Source organism: Lissotriton vulgaris, chromosome 8, assembly GCF_964263255.1.
Source record: "Lissotriton vulgaris chromosome 8, aLisVul1.2, whole genome shotgun sequence".
NCBI classification, from domain to species: domain Eukaryota; kingdom Metazoa; phylum Chordata; class Amphibia; order Caudata; family Salamandridae; genus Lissotriton; species Lissotriton vulgaris.
Window position 1 is genome coordinate 1,437,186,700 of NC_141696.1, and position 25,337 is coordinate 1,437,212,036.

Here is a 25,337-nt window from a genome sequence, read left to right on the forward strand (position 1 = left end):
ACTTCAAAGTTGCTATTTTAAACAATAATTACCTTTGAGTGAAGTTATTGGTTTTACAAAATATATATAAAGAAGTATTTTGTTCTAATGAGGTCTCAGATTTATTTTATAAGTGTGTGTCTCATGCATTGCCTCTGTGAGTACAACAAATGGTTAGCACTACCCTCTGATTAGCCTAACTGCTCATCCACAGCACCAATAATCAAGTGTTTGTATTATCTACTTTTGCTCTGTATACCAATCTGAGACCCAGTGGACTCTCTGCTCAGTGTACTTTGTTTTAGTACACTGTATAGCGAGCCAGCTTCCTACACCTCCTCCCTCAGGTGGGTGACCTTAACCCCTTCGACGCTCGTGACGAAACGGTTCAGTCACGAGCGTCGGTTGGGCTGTGCTGGTGACGGAACCGTTTCTTCATGACCACGCCCGTTTTCGAATCTTCAGCACTGCGTGAAAATTTGCACAGCGCTGAAGCAGTTAAACTTACTTTTGGGGAGCAATTTACTAGTCACTGCATTACATATCAAAAATTCAATGTTCAGAGTATGGTAAGGCTAATTTGTGAGATCCAAGCTCATGCAGTTTTATCTATCTGTCAGTTAAGCTCGTCAACAAACCTGAGTGGCAATAGTGCTGTACCTTCGGCTCTGGCTGTATTCTCATATGGATTGACTAATTTTAGCACTTTTATTGAGGAGTCTACAATGCAGAGAATAGGATCGGAAAAGTCAGAGAACTTTGTAATTCTTCGCAAAGTACAAGTGTGGAGAGGAAGCTTCAGAGTAATGAATGGTAATCCTGGCATCAAATACAAGACAGACATTTTCCTTTACAATATCTCCTAAACTTTTCTCTGATTAACATAATTTGTTATGAGGCCACATCTAGGCTCAACTATGCATAACACATGGAATGAATGTTACCCTATTCCCTACCCTTGTAATGTGCTTTCTCTTCTTTGCTTTTCTGATTACCTAGTATGGCCAAACATGTTATTTTCCCTCTCTACATTGTATTTCTACTTACCTATAAAGTGATCTTTTGCCCGTGTGGCTAGGGTTGCACTATGTAAGCACTGAAAATAACGAATAAATAAATAAATATAAGGTACATTATTTTCAAGATTCATAGAGAGGTACAAAAATTTGTATCATTTTTATTTAATGGCTTATTTTCTGCAAACTTTAATATTTTCACTTGTAATTAGTGTTCGGGTACTGCATTGAAGCCTCATATGGAAGAGGTGTGCACTACAATCATCAATCAGCAACATTAATAAGTTCATCAGCTTTCGCTTGTCAGCCTCTGTGAAGGCCTGTGTCAGATGTTCTGAGCTTTCACTTTCTGTGCTTGTATTGTGTAAAGCTAGGCCATCTATGCCTGTTGAATGGCAAAGGACTTGAGCCCTCTTTGGTGACTAGGACGACAAAACAACACTTGGGAAGGGTCACTGGATAAACTCTACTGCGCCTCCTGCTGCAACTCCTTATGATGCTGTTGCTTCTTCTTCTTCTTCTTCTGCTCATCCTTCTCCATCTCCTTAGCTAGTTCTTTATCAACTTCTGATAGAGCACTAATGACAGGTTTGGCCAGGCCATACAGCTCAGATCTGGAAAAGAGGCAGTAGTTAGAGCCGGCATGAAGATAGAGGCTTATGAGCAGATTTATGTTTTCACGCAATGCAGTACACAAAATTGCCCTGCTGTGCTGTGTGAAAGGGAGAAAGCAGAACAGAACCAAAGCTATTAAGGTCTGATGCTATTTCTCTTGTGCCCTGCAACGTCCCACTTAAGGCTGTTGCAGGGATTCTGCACAAACACAGAACTATGCGAAGGAATACGGGACCTCGGTGTATAAGGGCTAAGCCTTCCTACCGCCTCAGTACGCACAATCCCAGGACTGACTAGCTATAGTGTCTCGCTAGCTCTCCTAAACAATCACGGAGATGCAAATGATTACACACCCCAGAACACAACACTCCCAACTCTCTCAGGAATCGCTGTTACAAGACGTACCCTTTCACTTACTCACTCGTGCTTGTCCACAATAAGTATTGACAGAGACTCTGTTATAGTTTAAAATGTTAATTTTAACTATCGTGCTCTATAATGCAGTATAGGAGCCACTTCCAGCAGCAAAACGCAGAAACCTAAAACAGGTAGCATTGTAGCAAGTCCATGTATTATAAAGGGAAATGTCTTCTTATATAGACAGTGGATAAAGGGCTATAAGGCCTAACCCCCCTTCCCTTGGTTGGAAGAAGTTTTAATATATAATAGAAATATAAATGGGGTTTGCCAGCAGACCCCATACCTTAGTGACTAGATGGAATATCTACATTATAGGAACAGCATGTCTCTTCTCCCTGGAAAGATCTCTCTCTAAGGGCCTGTTCATCAAACATGCATTCCCATAATATCAAAGCACAAGTCTTCAGCAGCCGCAGCTTTGTTAGCGTGTTTTGTCTAGGTCGTAGGGACTGACCAGAACAGAATAACAAGGGCAGTGTTTATCGACCTTGCTCACCGTCTTCAGACTAAATCCCAGGAACAGACAGAGAATGCACAAAGTAGACGGTTCTCATGTGAAAGTTACAAACAGAGTCTTGCAAAAATAAAGTCATGTGGTAAAGTGGGCAAACGCGGCATCATGGCAGCAGAGCTCATGCTAACTTAGCAATGTCGACTATGTCCCTATCGGCCATTTGACAAGCCTACTTTGCGCCAATACACACACCCCTGCACCATAGTAGAGAGATGTCACTTGATACTTTCAATCCAGTAACTGGCTTCTAGAGACGGACTGGATTATAGGGCAATCAGGCAGTGCACGATGTGCTGGTCTGACAGATCAGTGTGAGGGCTGGTTTTTAAGGTCGAGCCTAGCAGCAGGCCGCATACACTGCTCGCTCGGCGAGACTGCTGTAGTAGACTATGGGAGAGAAGCGGCACCCACTCTCCGCCCATATTTTTCATTGGCTTGGGTCATTGTATTTCGTAAATGCTGCCTTCGGATTTGTTAATAGGCTTGTTAGTCCCTCCTTAGTATGGCCTTGTCTTCATTTGTAACCTCCCATGGCTACTGGCACTTTTACTTTGGTTGTTACACGGGACCTGTTATTTGGTCTGTAAGCACTATTTACTTTATTGAGTTTTTCTTACTGCAGACCAGACATGTGCTGATTCATCTGAAACGGCTTGTGTTTTTTAACCAGTGCGGCGGCCCCAGAACAATGGCGCCCGCTTTCAATCACTTCAACCCGTTATTGTCTCATGTCTGTTTCAACTCCCCCTCAAGTAAAATGGATTTAGAAATGATTAGCGTATTACGCCATGTGAATTCCAAGTAGCATATAATCTTGTGCTAATCCACTGACGCTGACAACAGCACATCTGTGTTACATGTCATCTGTACTAAAGCTGTATACAAACCACAGTATCCACGGGTCTAATTGAACAACCAACTACTATGGTGTGTATTAGATTATAAGAAAGACCTTTTGACCTATAGACCTCTTAACAGATTATGTAAAAAATAACTCTATATAGGATGGATTTCAAAAGCCTGTTTTATTAACAACAAAAACACCATCACAGCGAATACCACCACAACCAATACCACCACCACCAATACCACCACCATAACCACCAACACCACCACCAATACCACCACCAATAATACCACCACCAATACCACCACTACCAATACTACCACCAACACACATACCACCACCACCACCAATACAACCACCACCACAAATACCACCACCGATCCAATACCACCATCACTAATCCAATCCAACCACCACCACTAATACCCATACCACCACCAATTCCAATATCCCCACCACCAATTAGAAAGCTAAAAAAACTTGTAAAGACATGGTAGTCAGCATGGATGCCAGCAATGTTTTTTTATTATCAGGAAATCAGCAGTAAAAACCGGCCCTCCAGACCATAAAACAGACACAGAAAAAGAACAAGCATTTACAATGCAGTAGGTCTCGCATTTGCGAGAGTTTAAGCTATTAGTAATGTAAATGACAATGCCTTTTATTTATGTTTTAAAACACGAAACATAAATAAAAGACATTGTCATTTACAATGCCAATAGCTCAAACTTGCATGAATGCGGGACCTATTGCATTGCAAATGTCTTTTTCTGTGTCCGATGTATGGTCCGGAGGGCCATCTTTTACTGCTGATTTCCCTGATAATAAAACAAACGTTGCTGGCATCCATGCAGTCTACTATGTCTTTACAAGTTGTTTTAGCTTTCTATTTCAGTAATGGGACCGCTGTAATTTTGGTGCCCAGGCCAATTTTCTGCCCCAGTCTGACCCTGCTGGTGCTGAATGCTGAGTGGGGCTTCTGAGAGTAGGAAGGTACACAGTGAAGTGGTTATTATGCTTCACGACTGCCATTGAGGGGTCAGAAAAGTCTTGAGAGACATCAGGGAACACCTCCACCTCCCTCCCTCCCTCCACCCACCCACCCCACCACCAGCCAGTTACCTGGAGCTTGATGTCCACTCAAAAAGTTCTACGACATTTTGCTTTGGGGAGTAGGGAACAGATGAAGTTTACTTCACCTCGAGAAAAGTTGAAAAAATTGTCTGTCTTTGCATAGGGAGAAGACTAAGGGGCAGATTTACAATAAGTGGCGCATCCGTGCTGATATGCAGGGATGCGCCACTTATTGTGCGCCATGCCTCCGCCACCATTGATGCGCCGCATTTACAATGCGGCGCACCAATGGGCAAAAACGGCACAGATGCGTGACGCATCTGTGTCGTAAAAGCGACGCATTGCTGGAGGTGCGTCGCAATTGCGATGCAGCTCCAGCAAGGCTCGGGGGTGCCCTATCTTGTTAATGCTGTGTCAATCCTTACGCCTGCTTCAAGCAGGCGCATGGTTTTGACGCAGCATGGGCCCCAAAGTGACTGAGTGAAATCTTGTAGATTTCGCTCAGCCACTTTTAGGAGGCGTTCCTGCGCCAGGACGCCCCCCTGCGCAGGAACGCCTCCTTCTGACGCAGGGCTTTACAACTTGACGTATCTCCCAGATGCGTCACATTGTAAGTATCCCGCACCATGGCGCTTTTTTGCGCCGCCGCTGCGTCACAAAAATGACGCAACAGCGGCGTAAAAGGGGCGCAAGGGGCTTGTAAATCTGCCCCTAAGAATTCTCACATAAAGTTTATATTAAGCATCCACTATTACTTTATTTGAAAATTCCACATATCCACCGCTCCATGGAACTCATTCACAAGAGACTCAAGCTTCAGCATTGATGCGTCAGTTCCTTGCACCAGCGTCAAATGTCTTGCGCTGTATTTACAATACAGGGTACCACAGACTCATCAGAAATTCTGACCCATATATTGGCGCAAAAGTGACAAATTGCTGGAGTTGGTTGTAAAACTGACGCAACTCCAGCAATGCGTCAGAACACATAGATGAGTCCCATTGTAAAAGCCCTGCTTCAATCCTTACACCGGGTCTGAACAGAAGCAGAGATTTTTTGACGCAGTCAGGTCGCAGGGTGACACAGTGAAAGGTTGTACATTTCAGTGTGCCACTTCTATGTGGCTTTTTGCATGGAACCCCTACCATGCGTACAATACACCTGGTGCAGGGCTCTAGAAACGGATGCATTTGATATAATGTGTCAGTTTGTAGATATGGCGCAATGTGGCACACTAAGTGCGCTGCATCAAAAAAAGTGATGCAGCAATTGGCGCAAGTGGCTTGTAAATAAGCCCCCGTGTTTCGTGCTGAGCTATCTGCCTTCCTTGAGCGAACTTATGGAGTTATCAAGAAAGCAGATTCAAAGCAAGAAAATGCAAGATTCGATTATGCACATCATTATGATCAATTAATACTGCAATGAGAATGCATTCAGTGCGTTCTCTGCAAGGAGCAGTGGGTGGTAGTAATGGGGCTTTTACCATTCCTCAAAACTCACATTTGAATATAGCAATGTTTTTTGACTGCAGTTCTGGTAGCAGAGCATTGAATGACTACCAACTGTTAAGGGAAAGAGGTAATTGTTCACAAAGTCCACGGTGGGCAGCTTCTCTTATTTGAGGCATAGCTGAGCATTTCTTACAGTGCCTTTTCAGCAATGCAACCAGAATTTGTAATACTTAAAGAGACAGGGTCTGCCATCTTGGCACATTTCCAACAGATAGCAAGGACAGGAATATGATGTCTCTTAATTCCATTTGGCTGTGACTTCACATATAGATGTGTGCACCAAGGTGCTTAGTCCAAAGAAACCATGATGGAGAAAAGCTATTGCATAGAAATGTCGAACCAGACTAGCATTGGCAAGATAATAGGGCTCATCTATACCTGAAATTAATGTAAAAAAAAGAACGCTATTACTTTGCCATCACGTCATATTGTAGGTGTGGGCCAAAGCAGATGCACCTGGCTACATAATGAGGCACACTAAAGTCTACAAAAAAGTGATGGATGGTTGGAAGGTTTATATTAATCTCATTCACAGATTATTCTAGGCTACATCCCAATCCACTGATATTTTGCACACCATGACACCTCAGTTCACTTCAAAATCTTTTATTCGATTAATCGTGTTGATAATCATAAAAAGTACATCATATAATTAAATACATCATCATAAAAAAAACACATTATTAATATTACATTATTACATTACAAGTTAAAAAAGTTATAAAAAAAGGAATACTCTTTGGTACATTAGCAGGCTTAATACAGAAGATCAAAAAAATTCAGCTAGGCATCACTTCAATGGCTTTACGAATTGTTAAGCATGATTTCAGGAACAAAGCTACATTCTTTGCCACGTATTGTGTTTCTAGCTGTTGTAGTGCTAGAAATGCCGGGCGACAGGTCCTCAACCCCATCTGGCGCAACACTGGTATAACCCAGCGTTTCCGCGGTTCGACATAATAATGACAAAAGAATACCACATGCATAGTCGTTTGAGGGGATACCTTATCGCATGGACATTTAACCAATTCGTGTGACCAGTTTGACGTGTTTGGAAAGGTGACCAGTCGAAAAAACAAATTAAAACGGAACCTGATTAATAGGTATTTTTCGTAATTAGATAAATAGAATGTGAGATAAGGCTGTATACCGGAGACACTTGGGCCATCAAAATATGAGCGTTTGATTGCTTGGATATTTCGCCAGACAAACGCAATTCCCTTAGATGGTTGAGACATTGATGTTTCAGGGCTTTCCTGCTTATCTCATTGATGGATGATGGCTCAATAACATACTGAGTGAGGTCCAGGTCTTTCAGGACGTTGGTCACATACACCAACCATGGGATGTTTTTCCAGGAAGTCAGATCTAGGCATTCTAAAATCAGGGCACGTGTAAGATGGCATTGTCGTTTAGTCCAGATACGGTGCCATAGCAGTATTGGTTGACATTTAATGTAATCTGCCAGATAGTCAATCCCAAGCTCGATATGGCAGCCGTAAGTGGGGGCACTCTGTGGGAGTGCCAACAAATATTTAGCAAAGCCATTTTGAATTTTTTGCAAATCCGCCGTATTTACATAGCCCCATACACCGTCTCCGTGTGTGGCGATGCTCTGGCATTTGGCTTGATGGATTTTAAGCAATACAGGTGGGGAGGGCTTGCCCGTTTTTCTAGAAAATGAGACAAGGGCAGATGTTGCTCGCTGGTAAAGCAGTTTTCTAGTTACCAACGCCCTTTTCAGTGGCGTCACTAGGGCTGGTGTCACCCGGTGCGGGTAACTCATGGTGTCACCCCCTCACAACTTACCAGATGGACCATCTCACCCTCTGCCTGCACCATGTCCCCTCTGCCTGCACCATCTCCCGTCCGCCTGCCCCATCTCACCCCCTGCCTGCACCATCTCCCCTCTGCCTGCACCATCTCCCCTCTGCCTGCACCATCTCTCCCTTTGTCTGCACCATCTCCCCTCCGCCTGCACCATCTCTACCTTCGCCTGCACCATCTCTCCCTCTGCCTACACCATCTCCCCTCAACCTGCTCCATCTCTCCCTCTGCCTGCACCATCTCTCCCTCTGCATCCGCCATCTCTCCCTCCGCCTGCACCATCTCTCCCTCTGCCTGCGCCATCTCTCCCTTTGCCTACACCTTCTCCCCTCTGCCTGCACCATCTCCCCTCTGCCTGCATCCTCTCCCCCTCTGCCTGCACCATCTCCCTTCTGCCTGCACCATCTCCCCTCCGCCTGCACCCTCTCTCCCCACTGCATCCATCATCTCTCCCTCTGCCTGCACCATCTCTCCCTCTGCCTGCACCAACTCTCCCTCTGCCTGCACCATCTCTCCCTCTGCATCCACCATCTCTCCCTCCGCCTGCGCCATCTCTCCCTCTGCCTGCACCATCTCCCCCTGCCGGCACCATCTCCCCTATGCCTGCATCATCTCACCCTCTCCATGCACCATCTCCCCTCTGCCTGCATCTTCTCCCCCTCTGCCTGCACCATCTCCCTTCTGCCTGCACCATCTCCCCTCCGCCTGCACCATCTGATGTTATGACACTGGTGAATATACTGGGCTTCGGACTGTGTGTACAAATGTGGGACTCTATATGAGCCCATAGATTTATCCCACCTAGGCAGATCTCTCGTCTGTCTTAAGTGTTTTTTATTCCCTGCTACTCTGCCTAGTTATAGTTTCCTCAGGGGTTCCCTTTTGCTTTATTAGTATGCTAGAGGTCTTCCCAGTACACCATCCTTTGTAGCAAGCATGAAGTGATGAAGTGGACTGTCTCAACCGGGAGGGGGGGGGGGGTCCCAAGAAAACATTGGGGGGGGGGGGTGGCTGATTCTTCAAGCAAAAAGCAGAGTGGAGCTGCAGGGGTCCTAAGCACCTGCCATGCTAGAGATCTTCACAGTCATTGCTGCCAAGGTTTCAGATTGCTTATGTGTGACATTTTCTTAAAATCGGTGTGATTATGAGTGACATTTCAACGAATATGAGTGACACTTTATCGCAAGCAAAATCAAGCAATGAAGATGAGGGAGACATATAATGATCCGCACCAGAAATGGAAGAGCACTAACTGGGAGACAGACTGCGTGACTGCTGTTCGCAATAACAGAGGGCAGGAAGGCACTACAGTGCTCACAAGATTATCTCATTGATCTGATCATTCAGGACCATACGCTAGCATAAAAAGCTGATTTTATAGCATACAAAATTTTCGGATTGCTTATGTGTAAGATGTCCATGGTTTTAGTGTACTTTTGAGTGACATTCTACTGCCTAATGTGTGGTAAAATGAGTGGCACTTTCTCACCAGAAGAAATAAGCAATGAAGTCCATATTGAGAGTTAAATATCACAAATTACCATATTTTGAGCAATGAGGAGAACTAACCAGACAATATTGTCCATTTTAACACCATTAACAGCCAATCAGAAGTAGCCTGACCCACTCAGTGCATCCTAACTCCATTGACAGGATCAGCAACAGCCAGGCCAGTCCAGCGTGTTAGAACCCTGCACATTTCCAGCAAATCTACCTTGGCTCAATGCACTCTAACCCCCCCTACTTCCATCCAAACCATCCCAGTCAGCTGAATGTAATTCTAGTTCCACTCGTATCCACCAGAACCAGTGTGACCCTGCCCAGTCCATTTTAAATCGTTTAACCCTCAATAGAAACATCCTGTCCCTGCCCAGTTGGTGCATGCTAACACCATATCTTTGCAAACCAGTCAGTCCAAGCCAATCTGGCCCCAGATACGCAAAGCAGAACAAGCCTATAGAGTTGGCACGTGGCTGTTTTTTAATCTGCTTGACTACTATTTTAATGTCTCAGCACAAAAATGACCCAAAGCTGGCACTGTTTCCCTCTTACCAGCACACATTTAAAACAGCAAACATAAGAGCAAATGCTCTTTAACAAGTGTGGAGGGGCTGCCTCGATGGTCCATGACTGATAACGTAATAAAAGTCTGAAAGTCGGTGTTAAAAAGGTATAAGGACTATTTGTATAAAGTCCTGTTTATCATGTCTCGGCTTTTGAAGAATCTTCAAACATGAGAAAGTGCCGGTAATATTCCCTGGGTAAGGTGACAGCCGCACTGGCCTATCCCTCACCATCTTATCTCATTCACATCACACCTCACCTGTGACAAGTGCTGCCTCAGTAACTCACTGCCAGAATGAGTGCCAGCGTGTCTTCATTGGGTTGGGCTTATGCTAATTGGAAAAAAGTATATGAACAGAGCGTGTAATAGTCAGTTTTCTTTTCCAAAGGTATGTTTTGAAAAGACTCTACTGCAGCTTTAAGCTAGCGACGCAGTTTTTGTCAACTCTCTTCCAACAAATTAAGTGCCACCCAAATGCATATATAACTCAGCCTATCCTGGACATGTGCGGGGGAGGGGGGTTGAAGCAGGGCGAAGGTCTCAGTTGTTGTGAAGACCTGTAGAGATCGCGTGCACGGCCGCTGCTGCCCAAACCGTGAATTAAAGGCACGTTTTTTTTCTTAAATGTTACATGATGCGTGCTGGGCAATTGTGAAGAAAATCAGTGTGGCATAGTAAAAGAGACAATGAGAGTGTTTAGGCCAGCTGGGACCCAAACTGCTGCTGCTGGGTCGTACTGTTTAGAATAGCGGTAGCCGGCAGTGCGTGCAATAATTCACACTACACTAAATTCAGTTCTTCTGCCCACTGCTTCTGCCAGACAGTGACTGCCAGTGCCAGCTTGTCCAGTGGGTACGCTGCGCGCATCCGCAGGCATCGCACCACCACGCCAGACCCAGTGACGATCATCACCCACGCATACACAGTATGATCGGGGAGGTGGTCTGGTGGTGCGCTGCGGTGCGGTGTGTGAGTGGCGCGCTGTCTAAAGCTGCTGCAGCAGGTAACTAAGATTGGTGTCACCCCCAGATGGGGTGACACCTGGTGCGGTCTGCACCCCCCGCACCCCCCTAGTGACGCCACTGGCCCTTTTCCAAGTTAACTGATCATCTATTAGAATACCCAAGTAGGGGTATTCTCTGACACGTTCCAATTTGGATTGCTCAATGTAAAGGTTTTTGGAACTTTTTACCTTGGGCCCTGTTTGCATGATGAAGGTCTTGGTCTTGTTCACTTTTAACCCAAGTGAGAGCATGAAATTACAATATTTATCCAACTGTTTTTGGAGCTGTACTAAGGTCCTTGCAAAAATTACGGAATCGTCAGCGTAGAGTAATGCTGGAATAGGGCGATGATTGATGGTAGGTAAATCCTGGCTCCCTTCTAACATGGCTGCTTCCAGGCCGTTGGTGTAAAGGTTAAACAGGAAGGGAGCCAGGACACAGCCCTGTCTAACTCCACGAGTTATTGGAAAGGAGGATGTTAATTCTCCACCCACGCCATACCTTACGCATGCCGAGGCGTCGGAGTAAAGCTCGCGTAGGAATTTGATGAGGGGAGGATCGACACCCAACTCCTCCAAAATGAGCCACAGCTTGGCGTGGATTACACAGTCAAACGCCGCGCTGAGGTCGACGTAGACCATAAATAAGTTGCCCTGTTTTGCTCCCACATACTTTCCAACTAAAAGTGTCAGGTTTAGGGCCTGTTCGACAGTACCCAGTCCCTCCCGGAATCCGTACTGGAGGTCGGTGATGATGTTATTTTCTGCCGCCCAGTCCTGGAGACGATCCAGGATTAGGCAACCTGCGACTTTCCCCAGTGAATCCAGGAGGGAGATGGGCCTGTAGCAGGCGGGGTTGTTTCTTTCCCCCTTTTTAAAAATTGGAAGAAGTATGGAGGAGGACCAGGATTCCAAAAGGCCAGTATTTAAAACTGCCGCCATTAGCTGGGTGACAATTGGGGACCATAAATCAATGTTAGAGACAAATATATCAAGTGGGGCACCATCTGGGCCGGGAGCCTTTCCGGTTTTTGAGGAGGATAGTGCACTAATGACCTCCCCGTGTGTAAAATGAAGGTCTATGGGATAAACCCCTCTTTTAGAGGACGTGGTTGTTAAGTTAGGCTGTACTGCGGTTACCTGGTGGGAGTCACTGAAGATTTTGGAGAAGTGAGTCACCCACTCGTCCGCGGTCACTGCTACGTCCAGGTGTTGATGGGAATTTGCCTCCAGTAGGAAAGGAGATTTAACTACCTGCCAGAATTGGGAGCTGTCCTTACTGTAGCAGCTTTCATGTAATTGGGCCCACAACTTGTTCTTATGGTCTCTTTTACAACTAATTTGGGCTTGTTTGTACTCGGATCTTAGTTTGGCTACTTTAATTTTGTCTCTAGCTGGATTGTGTAGTTCTTTTTTTAAAGCGGTTAGAGCTTTCCGGCACGCCGTGTTGAACCATCTTGGCTCAGATTGGTTACCTAATTTGTGGGTTCGAAATAATTCATTCTGGATAACTTTCAGGATTTCCCCGAAACTGGAAATAATTTGCTCGGGGGGAGAATCCCCCTCGAGGCAAATATTTATCCAAGGGAGTGCCTTGGATATGACCTTTCTCGTTGTTACTAAAGGATCTATCCTTGACCATTTCACGGAATAACCGTTGGTTCTATCCATGCTCAGTGTTTTTTGGGTCAGTAAGCTCTTCTTGTTAATAAGGGGAACCTTCGTGGGTAGGTTAAGGACAATACTATTGGGGAAATGATCACCAGAGATTTCTGATCCTGTAGAAAACTGAGAGAGAGTACCCTTTAAAGAATAAGAACACAATATAAAATCTATAGTGCTAAAACAACCCCTACCATGAAAGGTAGGTTTAAACTCCACAGGATGGTTTGCAAGTTCGTTGGCATATGTCAATTCTAGAGACATTAAGCTATCATTGAGGGAGTCTCCTACAAGGGAGTGGGTAAAATGTGTCAGCGGGCAATCATTTTCATCTATGAGGCCACAGTTAGTTTTCTTATAATTTGGACACAGTTGAACATTAAAGTCCCCTCCCCATATTACGTTACACAAAGCTGGTAAATGCTTAGTACGCTGTTCATTTATAGACAGAGAAATTGCAGACACAGTTTTTACACAATCTACTGGAGATAAATTGTTATTAAAATTAATGAGACTATATGCCGTACCATTTTTAAAAGTTATCAGTAGAATTTGATAGTTTAAGGTGGAACAGAGGATAGAGATTTCCTTTACTACGAGGGTATTGGAAATGTATATTGCGAGACCCCCCATAGGTCTGCCGTGTATTGATGGGCAAGCTGGAGAATGGAAAGTTTTATAGCCCTGTATGTGCAGTGGGTCAATTGTCCAGGTCTCTTGTAGACAAATTATCTGGTGTGTGGTTACAAATTCCAACCAGGGTTTCAGTAGGATCTTTGTTCGAAGACCTGCTACGTTCCAGAATAGTATAGGTACTAGCAGGGTCGACAAGGTTTTATTGGTAAGCGCTGAACTTCCTTTTTGGGATGGGATTTTTAAGGATAAACAATGATCTTTATTAAGAGAACAGGGCATGGTATCACCTCGACTGTCACGTGTAGTGGGAAGACAGGGCTGCATATCAGCACATTGTTGGGAGTGTACGTCCACTGACTCAGTTGAGACTACTGAAGTTGGTAAAGACGCCATTATGGATAATAAAATTGGAGATTGGGAAGAACTTGGTGGCGTTGATGTTGGTAAACCAACTAGGGGTGGGTTCCTGTCGTCCAGGACGGTGGACGATGATGGTCAATCCACCATCTCCAAGCAGTCAAACCTGTTGTATGTAGGAACACCCCTCCAATCAAGAAATGGCGTAGTGTCTCTACCTCCTTGACCTGTCCAGTTTGACCAGTCCGGATTTCTATTCCAGCTTCCTACCTGGGTCCAGTTCCACTCAGGGCCTGGTGGCAGGGATTTGGCTGGAGGATAGAAAAAGGCTAGTCTTCTCGTACCAATTCCTTCTGGAGATGTTTGGGAGCCCCATGAGGAGATGTGTTCAACTGTTTGAGGGTCTTCAAAGTGTATTATTATACAGTCTCCTGGGATCGTTTTTGGCTCCTTCCCAACCCAGGGGACTCTGCGGACTGAGACATCTCTATTATTAGCGTAAGGAGGAAGTGGCCGATTCGTTGATAACCAGTGGAGTACCTTGTTTTTTAGGGACCATCCAGGTTCATCGGAATTAATGTGCAGCGCTGGGACCCCAGTCATAATGATGACAAATGGAGTGGTTTCAGGGGGGAGATGTGCAGAGCGAGCTCCATTACGTCTCGTGTTATAAGCTACATTTTGTCTCGTGTTGTAAGCTGCATTTTTAGATGCTGGTGTTTATGCTGTGGTCGATGCAATAGGTAGAATGGTGGGTTGGGCCGTTGATAGGGGAGGGACACGAAGGGAGGAAGTGGCAGACTTATTCGCAGCAGTGTTAGGTGCTGATTTTTGCACAGTTTTACTAGCTGGTTTTTGGTGGACTACGGCTGTAGTCGTCACCGTTTTGTGAACTTGGGGTGTTTGATGGGGCATTGTTCCCCCCACATTTTTTGGTTTTGGATTATGTGACTGAATCACGGGAAGTGAGGGTGTAGGGATCAAACTTTTCTTAGCTTTTAGGTCAGATGTTAATGATGCTAGTGATTTTTCGATGTTAGACAGTGATAACTCGATAGGCTTCAGGTGCAATTTAATTAATGCCTCTATGGAGGCCAGTGTGGGAGTATCGAGAGTAGTAGGATCCCGCCCACTACATGTGTTACCACTCGAAATAGGATTAAATATGTCAGATGAAAGATTTATTATATCTGACGTTGTAATGGTATTCTGCTGTTGAGGCATGATCGGTTGGGAAATAGGAGATTGAACAGTAAATTGTGTCAAGGAGTCCTGGCGAATGTCAGGATTATTTTGGGGAGATTTCTTGTTTCCTTTTTTTCCCTTCCTCTTTTTTGGGATAGCACCTTCCCTCTGACCCCTCGTGTTGGGAGAAGAAAAATTCTCCTCTGGTGGATTTATAAAGAGAGTCGGGGTTCTCTCAATAGATGGGGAGAGATGGGAAGTGGGAGAATGTGAAATTTGTGTTGTTGAAAGGTCTATCGACACTGATAAATCCACGGTGCCTGGAACCGTTAGGATCTCTTGTTGTAGGTCAGGGTCTAAATTACGTTGTGGAGTTTTGGCTGCTGCCAATAGACCCAAAGAGGAGCGCTTGGCTGCAGCTAGGTCCTGAGAGACCCTCCTTTCTAGTAGCAGGCCACCTTGGTTTATGGCGTCATTTGCTTTAGCAATAAATTGGTCTATTGGGCCTATGACCTGGGCAGCATGCGAGAGTTTGCTATTTCTGGTGATTCTGGGTGACATGTTATCAGATTCAATAAACACAGTTGCAAGGTAAAATACACTGAGTCCGGGTTAGCCAGTTTATATTGCTTGATGTTGAGATTAAATGTGAGAGACAGTAAAAATGAAGAGTCAATGGGGTGGCCCAGTCCAGTCTTACCCGGTCTTAAACGGGCCCGCCCTTGGTCCGGGCTTCGCCCGGCGTCCCGCGAGACGGGGGTGACAGCAAATTTATGCGCCTCCTGGTGCGCGATTGACGCGAAATGCGTCGCCGGGAATGCTGGGTAGTGTAGTTTTTTCTTGACCCAGCACCGCGCTCCGCTCGGCGGCCAGACCCGAAGATGGAGCAGGGGTCAGGCGGCGGGAGGCGGGTGGGCGAGGGCACAGGTTACTGAGGTATTTGTTCTCCTCTAAGCAGCAAAGGGTTTTCCAGCAGCAGTTCGCTTACATGGCAGATCCCCCCCCTCGACCGGGGTGACAGCAAATGTATGCGCCTCCTGGCGCGCGATTGACGCGGAATGCGTCGCGGGGAATGCTGGGTAGTGTAGTTTTTTCTTGACCCAGCACCGTGCTCCGCTCGGCGGCCAGACCCGAAGATGGAGCAGGGGTCAGGCGGCGGGAGGCGGGTGGGCGAGGGCACAGGTTACTGAGGTATTTGTTCTCCTCTAAACAGCAAAGGGTTTTCCAGCAGCAGTTCGCTTACATGGCAGATCCCCCATGACACCTCAGTTACGACCTAGCTATAAGCAAATCAGCCCTGACCCTACTCCCGTGGGAACAGTCCCAGCCAAACTGCCAGGCCCATGATATCTATTGGCTTTGGCATTTACTTTTTAGCCATGCTGTTCAGCAGTGGAGCTGCTAGGCAACATGGCTGATAATAATGTAAAAAAAAAAGCTGGATGATGTGGCGTCGGGTCATTTTTTTCTTTACATTTATCACTCCGAGATGGATTAGTACTGAAAAAATGGCCCGAAATGTGCTTATTTGATATAGCGCTAAAGCATATTTGAGTATTTAGCGCTAAAGTACTTTTTAAGTAAACAAACAAACAGGGGAGTAGGTTGAGAGTGGGGTGCAGGCAGGGACAAGGAAACACAGAAGAAGGGAGGAGATAAGGATGGGGTGGGGGCAGGACAGACAAGCAAGAGACAGCACTCAGGAAGCACACTGGACCAGCGTAACATTAACTCCATCCTTACACGTCACAGATATGCAATCTTTACCTGCACTTAGCACTATGCGTGCCTCAACTTTCTTACTATGCAGTGAAGTATTCACCTGTACTGTTGTGATGTTTTCACTGTAGAACATCAGACATTCATAAATGTGTGCATATTATCGTTTAACCTAGCCATGAAGAAATGTTGTTCTCACATACATTTACATTTATGATTCAAGTTATGCTAAATGTATTTGAAAGTGCATTGTTCATGATTCATTTACTTAAGTACATCTATATTGCTGTTGGTATTTTTAAGCTATACATGCACAAATATTCATGTAACCAAAGTGCACAATCTAGTGTTTAACCAAACGAATTCAACTAGGCCTGAATTTTGAAACATATTTTTGTGCTGGCCTTGCACGTTCTCTCCTTTTCAGGCATTATTTCAAGATTTCCTTAGTTAGAAAATGGAGAATAGTCTATTAGCGACAGAGAGGACTGAGAAGAAAATCTTGGCAGAGTTTGTTAAGCTAACGGACAGAAGAAGCATCCTATTTATCAATAAATCAATCAACTTATTTGTATAGCACAGCTAATCAGCAGTGAGGGCCTCCAGGTGCTAGGTTGCAGGGCTCAGTTGAAAAGTCAGGTCTTGAGTCTCTTCCTGAACTACGCCACTGAGGGTGATGTCCGGAGGAGGAGGGGAAGGATGTTCCAGGACTTGGCAGTGAGGTAGGAGAAGGAACAGCCTCTGGTGCGGTTTTGGTGGATGCTCAGTATCTGTGCCAGGGTGGTGGTGGCTGAGCGAAGGTGTCTGGGTAGTTGGTGAAGGTTCATGCAGTGGTTGATGTATGCTGGTCATAGGTAGTGGATGGCTTTGCAGGCATGTGTCAGTATCTTAAATTGGCATGTTTCTGAGTGGGGAGCCAGTGGAGGTTCCTGAGGTGTGGGGTGATGTGGGTCAGTTTGGGCAGGTTGAGGATGAGTCTATCCGCTGAGTTCTGTATAAACTGTAGTCTCTTCCTGAGTTAAACAATTGTGTACTACCCAAGGTCGTGTGAATGTACAGGTTTTATGGGATGAGAAAAGTTGAAGATATTGCAATTGTGCCTGTGAAGTGCAACACCATTGGTCCTTTGAGGGGTGGTGAGACTGTGGGACTGATGAAGTATATGTGTGTTTTAATTAGTGCTTAGTAGTCTTCTGTTAGGTGTTGCAGCAGGAGCAATCCTTTGGACTTTGAGAGGTACATACCTCTCTGCTTCCCCTTGTTCTTGCATAACTGTGGCTTTGTGCTAACACTTATTTTCCTGTTTAGAAGAGTTCTACTGGAGTTTTCACACTGCTGACACCTTCCTGCCTTTCTAAATTCCCCGTAGCCCTTTCCCTTTTTAAACAATCCTTATTTAGACTTAGAGCCAAATTAGATGGTTTTAGAATCTCTTCATGTCTTGGAGGGAGGAGCGTAGTAAATGGAGAGCCCTCCAAGTCTATATTCTTGGTGTATTGTTTTGACTGTCATTACTTTATGTTTCACACTGACAAGACGGAATCTGCTTCAACGGCTTGATTTGCTGGTCGTGTTTCTTTACATTTACAGCATGTTCTTGATTTTTACAACTATTGGGTTGATTACTAATTTATAATAAACCCACTTAACTTTAGATTTCAATCCTAGTTCTTATTGTGTGGCCAAATGGGTTACACAAGGATTATATTGTTCGTTTTAATGCCAGCTCCCTTTGCCTCTCAGTCGGGGCTCACCTATAGCTGAAGATAATGTAAAAAAATAAGAGCACTATGACGTTGCATCGCAACATTTTGTATGTGCACACCAAAACAGACTCACCTGGCTGCATAATGAGGCACACTAAAGTATACACAAAAGTGATGAAGGATGGAAGGCTTATATTGATTTCAGTCACTGCTGATTACTCGAGGCTATATCCCAATCCATTTATATTTTGCACACCATGACACCTCAGTTAGGACCCAAATATATGAAAGTCAGTCCTGACCCTGCTTCAGTGGGAACAGACCAGGCCAAACTGCCAGGCCTATAAGATCTATCGGCTTTAGCAATAACTTCATGGCCATGCTGTACAGCAGTGGAGCTACTGTACAGCATGGATGATAATAAAGTAAAACAAGCATTTACAATGCAATGGTTTCGCCTTTGGAAAAGTTTGAGCTATTGGCATTGTAAATGGCAAAATTTGTATTTATGTGTTGGTTTTGAAAACAGATAAATACATGGCATTGTCATTTACATTGCCATTAGCTTAATCTCTCCTTACAAGATGTATGTGCACTGTGGGGTTTCCAGGGCTGAGGCCCGCGAGCCCAGACACTCATTAAAACCCACAAGGCGTTTTCCTGCAAATCAGGAGGCCTCGACCACAGAACAGAGCTATCATTTCAGGGCCCGTTTTTAGGAGGCCGGCGTCACCCCACCCCGCTGACTATCTTAAGCTTGCAAAAAATAAAAGCGAAATCATAGATTTGAGACCCCCCTTCTGCTTCAGGAACAAAACCTTAGTCTTTTCCACTGAAAGGGGGAGGTTTTGTGTGTTGCAACCGTCAAAGCCGTCTGTCAAGTAGGGCCCTTCAAGGAGGCACAGGCCCATGTGGCAGTGAGAGAGGGAGAAAGAGAGGAATAAAGTAGGAGGCAAAGAAAAGCACGAGAGGGGAGGCAGGAGAGAGAAGAGAACAGAATGACTGCAGGCAAACAAAGAGGGAAAAGAAGGAGTGGGAGAGAAAAAGGCAATAAAGAGAAGGCAAGGACGAAGTAAAATAACCAAAGAGGGTGAGAGAGGGAAAGCGGGCAGATTGCGATTGTAGAGACAGAGGGCAGAGAAGTGCGAGTCTCTATCTTGCTGTCTGCTCTGGTCATCTACATATAATTGGTAATATTAGTCATACGTCCCAATAATCTCCCCAACATAAGGTAAGTTAAGGCAGCGTAATACACTGTTACCGTGATTCTATGTAGTAGCGTCCGGATAACACACCACCTCTGGTCCACGCAAGATCACCTCTGGATCTGTACCACTGCCAATGGGAAAGGATTCACCAAACGGGAGACAGCTCCGGTCCGTGAATCAAGGAGGTAAAAACACCAGCCGGTGTCCAGCCGGACGACGGAGCAAAGCCCGGCCGCCGGGCGGAGCACAAGGGCGGGGGAAGAGTACAGGAAAGGCTAATAACCTCGGAAACACAGATTCCGAAAAAAGAACGTAAATAAACGAACATAGACCTATGCTGTCCCTGAGATTCGTAAATTTTATTTCTATAGAGAGACTGCTGAAGTGATTATGTTTGTACTTTCGTAAAGAAGGAACAACTGCTTCTACTAGTTGTTTTAAGGGAAGAGACTTTCTACCCAACAAGTGAAGCCATGCTGGAATTTGTTGGCAGCTTCCCGTTTGATGAAATTGATATCCGTTTTTAAATACCTGTTAATTTCTTTGTTGTCCATTATTGCTTGGGGTAAAGTCATTGTATTGTGACTATCTTAAATATTCTACATGGAGAGCTGCACCAGCATAAGGTATTAACTAAACAAATATAAAATGCATGTATTTGGGACGTGGGGCCTCCAGTAAATGACCATTTGTCTAAAAGTAGGGTTCAACTATACCACTCGCAGTGTAAAGCGCAGCAGGGGTTTGGTTCATCAGCAGACGGGCTGCCCATGCTGCACGGGTTCTTGTCATGGACTGAGACCCCTAGAGTGGCCACGGCCCCCAGTATGGGGACCACTACAGCAGAGACTCACAGGGATCTCTTGGGGTGCGCACAGAGAGGAATCTAACGGCGAGGACCCCCGACTTTTAGTATGAGTGAAAACAGTAAGTGGGCAATTCACCTTTTCATAAAATATTAGGCACCGGCAAGGACTGAAGAACACTCAAGTGACTCTCCTGTATGCGATGGTCAAGGGGTGGTGGTCTGGATTTGACTGTCCTCATACTCCAGACCTTTGTGCTTCAGGCTGCACTCGAATGAACTGAATTACATGTTTGCCAGGCCAGTAATGTCGATGTTAATCTGCTAACTTCACAAAGCATTGCAGTTGTTCGTGTGGTAACTTCAAATATCTCTCCCAATATACGGAGCTTATCAGAGTGTTAGAGTGTTATCCGAATACTTCAGTACCTGTGCTGCGAGGTGCTGTTTCCCCTGCAGGCTACCCAAAGCAGAGACTGCAATCCGTGTGTGTTGTGACTGCACTTCAGAAAATAAGGTGGCCTTCTGTGCTGCACCAGGTAGCGGGCAGCAGGGGAGCATGGGAACAGTAGCAGAGCCCCGCAGCCATCCTCTCTGCCAGACCCCGATGCCAGGCCCTGTAATCAGATTGTGGTAAGCGCCAGTCGTCAGTTCAGCTAAAACGAAAAACAAAACGAGTACTTAAAGGGAAACGTGTGGGAAGGGCAGGGCCGGGCTTCAGCGTGGGCAGCTCTGGAAACAAGCATTGGCGGTGGCGAAATGAAATAAAAACAAGCACCTACAGGCACACAGACAGCGGGAGTGGGGACGGACAGCGGGAGGGGGGGCGGACACGGACAGCGGGAGGGGGGGGCGGACACGGACAGGGGGGGCGGGAACAGCGAGTACTTAAAGGGAAACGTGTGGGAAGGGCAGGGCCGGGCTTCAGCGTGGGCAGCTCTGAAAACAAGCATTGGCGGTGGCGAAATGAAATAAAAACAAGCACCTATGGGCACACGGACAGCGGGAAGGGGTACGGACAGCGGGAGGGGGGGCGGACACGGACAGGGGAGGGGAGGGGCGGGAACAGCGAGTACTTTTAGGGAAACGTGTGGGAAGGGCAGGGCCGGGCTTCAGCGTGGGCAGCTCTGGAAACAAGCATTGGCGGTGGCGAAATGAAATAAAAACAAGCCCCTACGGGCACACGGACAGCGGGAGGGGGGACGGACAGCGGGAGGGGGCGGACACAGACAGGGGGGGCTGGCACAGCACACGGTCAGCGGGAGGGGGCGGGAATGGACACTCACCTGGTCTTCTTCCGGCGGCTGTGGTCGGCATGGAATGACGAAAACAAACACCTAAGAAAAAAAAATGAAACTCCGCCCACCGCCCGATGACGATGCAAAAAGGGTGGAGAGGGAAAAAATCATGGGAACGCCCCCGAATCTGGTCCGGCCTTGATGGACAGATCCGGTTTCCAATGGCTAGCCTCCATTTATGGAGCTAGCCAATGGAAGCAGAGGCGGGACTAAGCCCCACACTGTAGGAACATAAGATTTCTCCTGGGCGTAGCTAGTGCTCCGGCCCAGGTGAAACCTAAAAAGGCACTATGACGTGGCCGTTGGGTAATTTTCTTCTTTACATCTACCGATTCGAGATGGATTTGTACAGAAAAAGTTGCCTGAAATGTGGTTTTTTTATATAGCGCTAATGCGTTTTGTTTTATGTAGCTCTAACACACTAAAAAAAAAACGGGAGTGGGTTGAGAGTGAGAAGAGCAGGCAAAGGACAAAGAAACACAGAAGAAGGGCAGGAGAGATGGATTGCGGTGAGGGCAGTACGGAGAAGCAAAAGATAGCAATGGGGAAGCACACCGACAACGGAGAGTGGGGGATAGGAAGCACCCAAGCGATGAAGGATGGGGTTAGGAAGTGCATGAACAATAGAGGGGGGAAGCACACAGGCAACAGAGGGTAGGGATGGGGAAGCATACGGACAACAGAGGGCTGGCAGAGAGGAGGAAGCATGCAAACAATGGATGGGGGAAGGGATAGTGGTGCAAACAGACAACAGAGCATGGCAGGGGGGGAAGCACACAGACAATGGACGGTGGGTGGAGAAGCAGGAATGGCAACAGGAGGTGGGCAGGTTGGGAGCAAGCAACAATGGTAACTGAGAAAAGATACGCCAAGAAGCACAAGGTTGAAAAAGTGGAACAGGAAGTACACATGGGGGATGGCTGGACAACGCATGCACTCTTGCGAGATGCCTAACCAAAATGCTTAACCAAAAACAAAAACGTAGTGCCTGAAAATGGAGCAGTGTGCAGACAGAAATAATGGGTCCTTAGGCCAGGGTAGGAACATACACAAGAAGAGGAAATAAAGCCCATGGAAGCTGATGAATAAGAAGTAAGCAAATGAGATTGATAATAAACCAACCCAGTGGTAAGAAATAGGTGGGCTCCAAGCACACGATAAGGTAACAATATCCAACAGTTAGCGAAACACATGAATACTCCACAGAGAAAGATTGTTCCAAACGAAGTGCATTTTAGTCGAAAACTTTCATGGGATTAAGAATAATAGAGAGGGTAAAATGGAAAGGGAAAGGTTATGGTTTTTAGTACAGGTCAGCCGTGGAAAGAATGTTACGGTTGGCTTTTACACTCAGTATGGTAGAGTTCAGAGTTAATGATAGAGTCTAGTTTTAATGTAAAGAGAGGTCAAAAAGGGTGGTTGAAACACATATTCGGTGTAAAGCAATTAATTGCAGCAGTTCTGTAGTTGGTATCCCCTTTAGATGTGTAGGCTGTTTCTCCGCTGTACTTTCGCATGTAGGTACTATTCAGTAAAGGTGGTCATTGCAATGGGTGTGTCATAGCTTGGGAGCACACATTGTGACTAAGCAAAGTGAAACAAGTATCTTATAGCTCTACTAAGTACACCACATAACACACATTTTAAAGTATCAGGCACAATGAAGTATCAAGGTTGCAGTTTTTTCCATACTTTACCTTAATTTTTCAATGTAATACGAGTGACCGATTTCCTCAATCATTTTTGCCATTGTTGGGGCGAAGCTTTTAAAATAGTCATTAATACAGGCTGCTATGTTGTCTGGGAAGGGGTAAGGCAAGTTTTTACTTTCGTCGGAAATGGCCCTCGCATCCACTTCTGCAGAACGGGAATAAAAGTAAGACAAGGTAGGGTGAGAAGCAATGTAGGTAGTTACAGAGAGAAAAAACAGAAAGCAATGAACAGAACAGAAAGAGTGAGAAAGGAGAAGGTGATAGAGGCCAGGAAGGAAAGATTTGTGATTGAGAGTGAGAGAGTGAGAGGAAAAGAAATCGCCCAAAATGCTGTTTGATCTGATTAAACTTTAATCCAATAACACTACCATTCAATCCCCATTCCTGTCCAGTCCACAACCAAACTGTGAGGACTTTCCAGCCTTCTTCCTTGAAAAGTCTAACAAGATTGAATCTGATCTAAGGTCTGCCATAATCAATCTATCATTCCTACCAGCCTCCCACCTGCTCCCCCAGTCCCATCTTACAGTATGTCATGCCCCTACAAACAGTGCTTATTGGAGTCAATTTTCAACCTTCAACAATACATCAATTCTCAACATTCCTTCTACCCTGAAACCCTCAAATCACTTCAACGGTCCCCTTGCCCCCAAGTTCTTTAAAGAGATGATAAAGGTCCCTAGTTCAACTCTGGACCAAGATCGTTATTGCCTTCCTGCTTCAAGGTGAGATCTGCTCAAAGTCTGGTCAGGTTTTGCCTATTCTCAAAAAACCTATGGCTGTCCAGAGAACCTCAATAACTTCCAACCAATTACAAACATCCCAACTCTGGCAAAGTTCCTTGAGAAATGTGTTCATGTACAACTGTGTAATCACATTGAGGAATTCCAGCTTCTTGATCAATTCCAATCTGGCTTCCGTCAGGGTCACAGCACCGAAACAGCTATCGCTCATATAGTCGATGACACGCTCACAATGCTTGATAGGAACAAATCCTGCCTATTAATTCTACTCGACCTCCCATCAGCTTTTGACACTGTCAAACATGGCTCAGTACTAAAATGGGGTTGCCTCGTTCTCTATAACAGATCACAAGAATTTAAAATCACTCAAACCCTCTCCAATTACAGTCCTTGCACTTTGGGGGTTCCCCAGGGGATCTCTCTCTCACATACACTTTTCAACCTATTCCTTGAACCTCTTACTGAAATCCTCAAAGCATCTAACATCCAGTACCACATGTATGTGGATGGCACCCAGTTGTACATGAAAATATCTTCTTCTGATGATATCAAGGATCTCAACGGAACCCTGCACACAGTGCTTAATTTGTGCTATGGTTTCCGATTCTGAGGACTGGCACTTATTTCACAGGGCCGGGAAAACAAATGTCTTCACCTGCAGTTGGTATCCTGATAACGGTTAAAAATAAATATAACTAGGTGGGTGAATGCCTGACCGCTGGCGGGGTAGAATCACTGTTTAATCTTGTGTGATTGGAAGACCAGGGAAGTCCTCTGGTGGTAGTGGTAAAGGAGTCAATCTAATATTAATGACTGGTATGGCCAGAAAGAAAGAACATGTTGCTCAAAATGAAGGCCTGTGATATGCAGACCTGACGGAGTGCAACACAACTGTCTGTGCCTTTTACTGGAGAAATTAAAGGTGAGGAAGAGTGTACAGGACTGGAAGCTTATGGAACAGTTGTAAGCCTCGATGATGTTCGATGTCAGGGATGTAAAGTGCGCCCCGCAGCCCACACACTGTGGGGGTGAGGGGCAGTAGGTGGTGAGCCTTGTAATCCTGAGGGGGGCCCTTCGGGTTGTGTGTGTAGTTGCTGCAAGGCTGTCTGACACTGTATCTTTAACTGACAGTGCTGTGTGCAATAGACGTGTTCCAAGCTGCTGACAGACAAAGTTTTAAAAAAAAAATGCATATTGATCGAAATGGGAGGATGTTCCATCAGCCAGGGGCATAAGAGAGGACCCAGCGAGCTTGTGGAACTCCCAGGTTCACTCATACTGAAGTGGGCCCCTGAGCTACTACTGATGTGAGTGTGGGGGGCCCTATTTGCATATCTTACGTTGGTGGGAGCTCATATTTTGTACCGACACTGCCTTCATCCACTTAGAAGAACCGTCCTGTCACTGTGCTAATATTAAGAGTTACAAGGATAGT

At 45.7% G+C, this 25,337-nt stretch overlaps 1 protein-coding gene across 2 annotated transcripts in view; it reads right to left on the bottom strand.

Annotated features, from left to right (window-relative positions):
- Nucleotides 1–1,140: 1,140 nt before the first annotated feature.
- Nucleotides 1,141–25,337, bottom strand: part of LOC147698900 (uncharacterized) — a 68,670-nt gene continuing 44,473 nt past the window's right edge. For both annotated transcript variants that reach the window (XM_086935520.1, XM_086935521.1), the window contains exons 3-4: nucleotides 23,145–23,304; nucleotides 1,141–1,609 (exon numbers count right to left, since the gene is read on the bottom strand). In XM_086935520.1, the coding sequence (XP_086791646.1) occupies nucleotides 1,462–1,609; nucleotides 23,145–23,304 (308 nt within the window). In that variant the 3' untranslated portion in view covers nucleotides 1,141–1,461. The remainder of the gene's footprint in view (nucleotides 1,610–23,144; nucleotides 23,305–25,337) is intronic.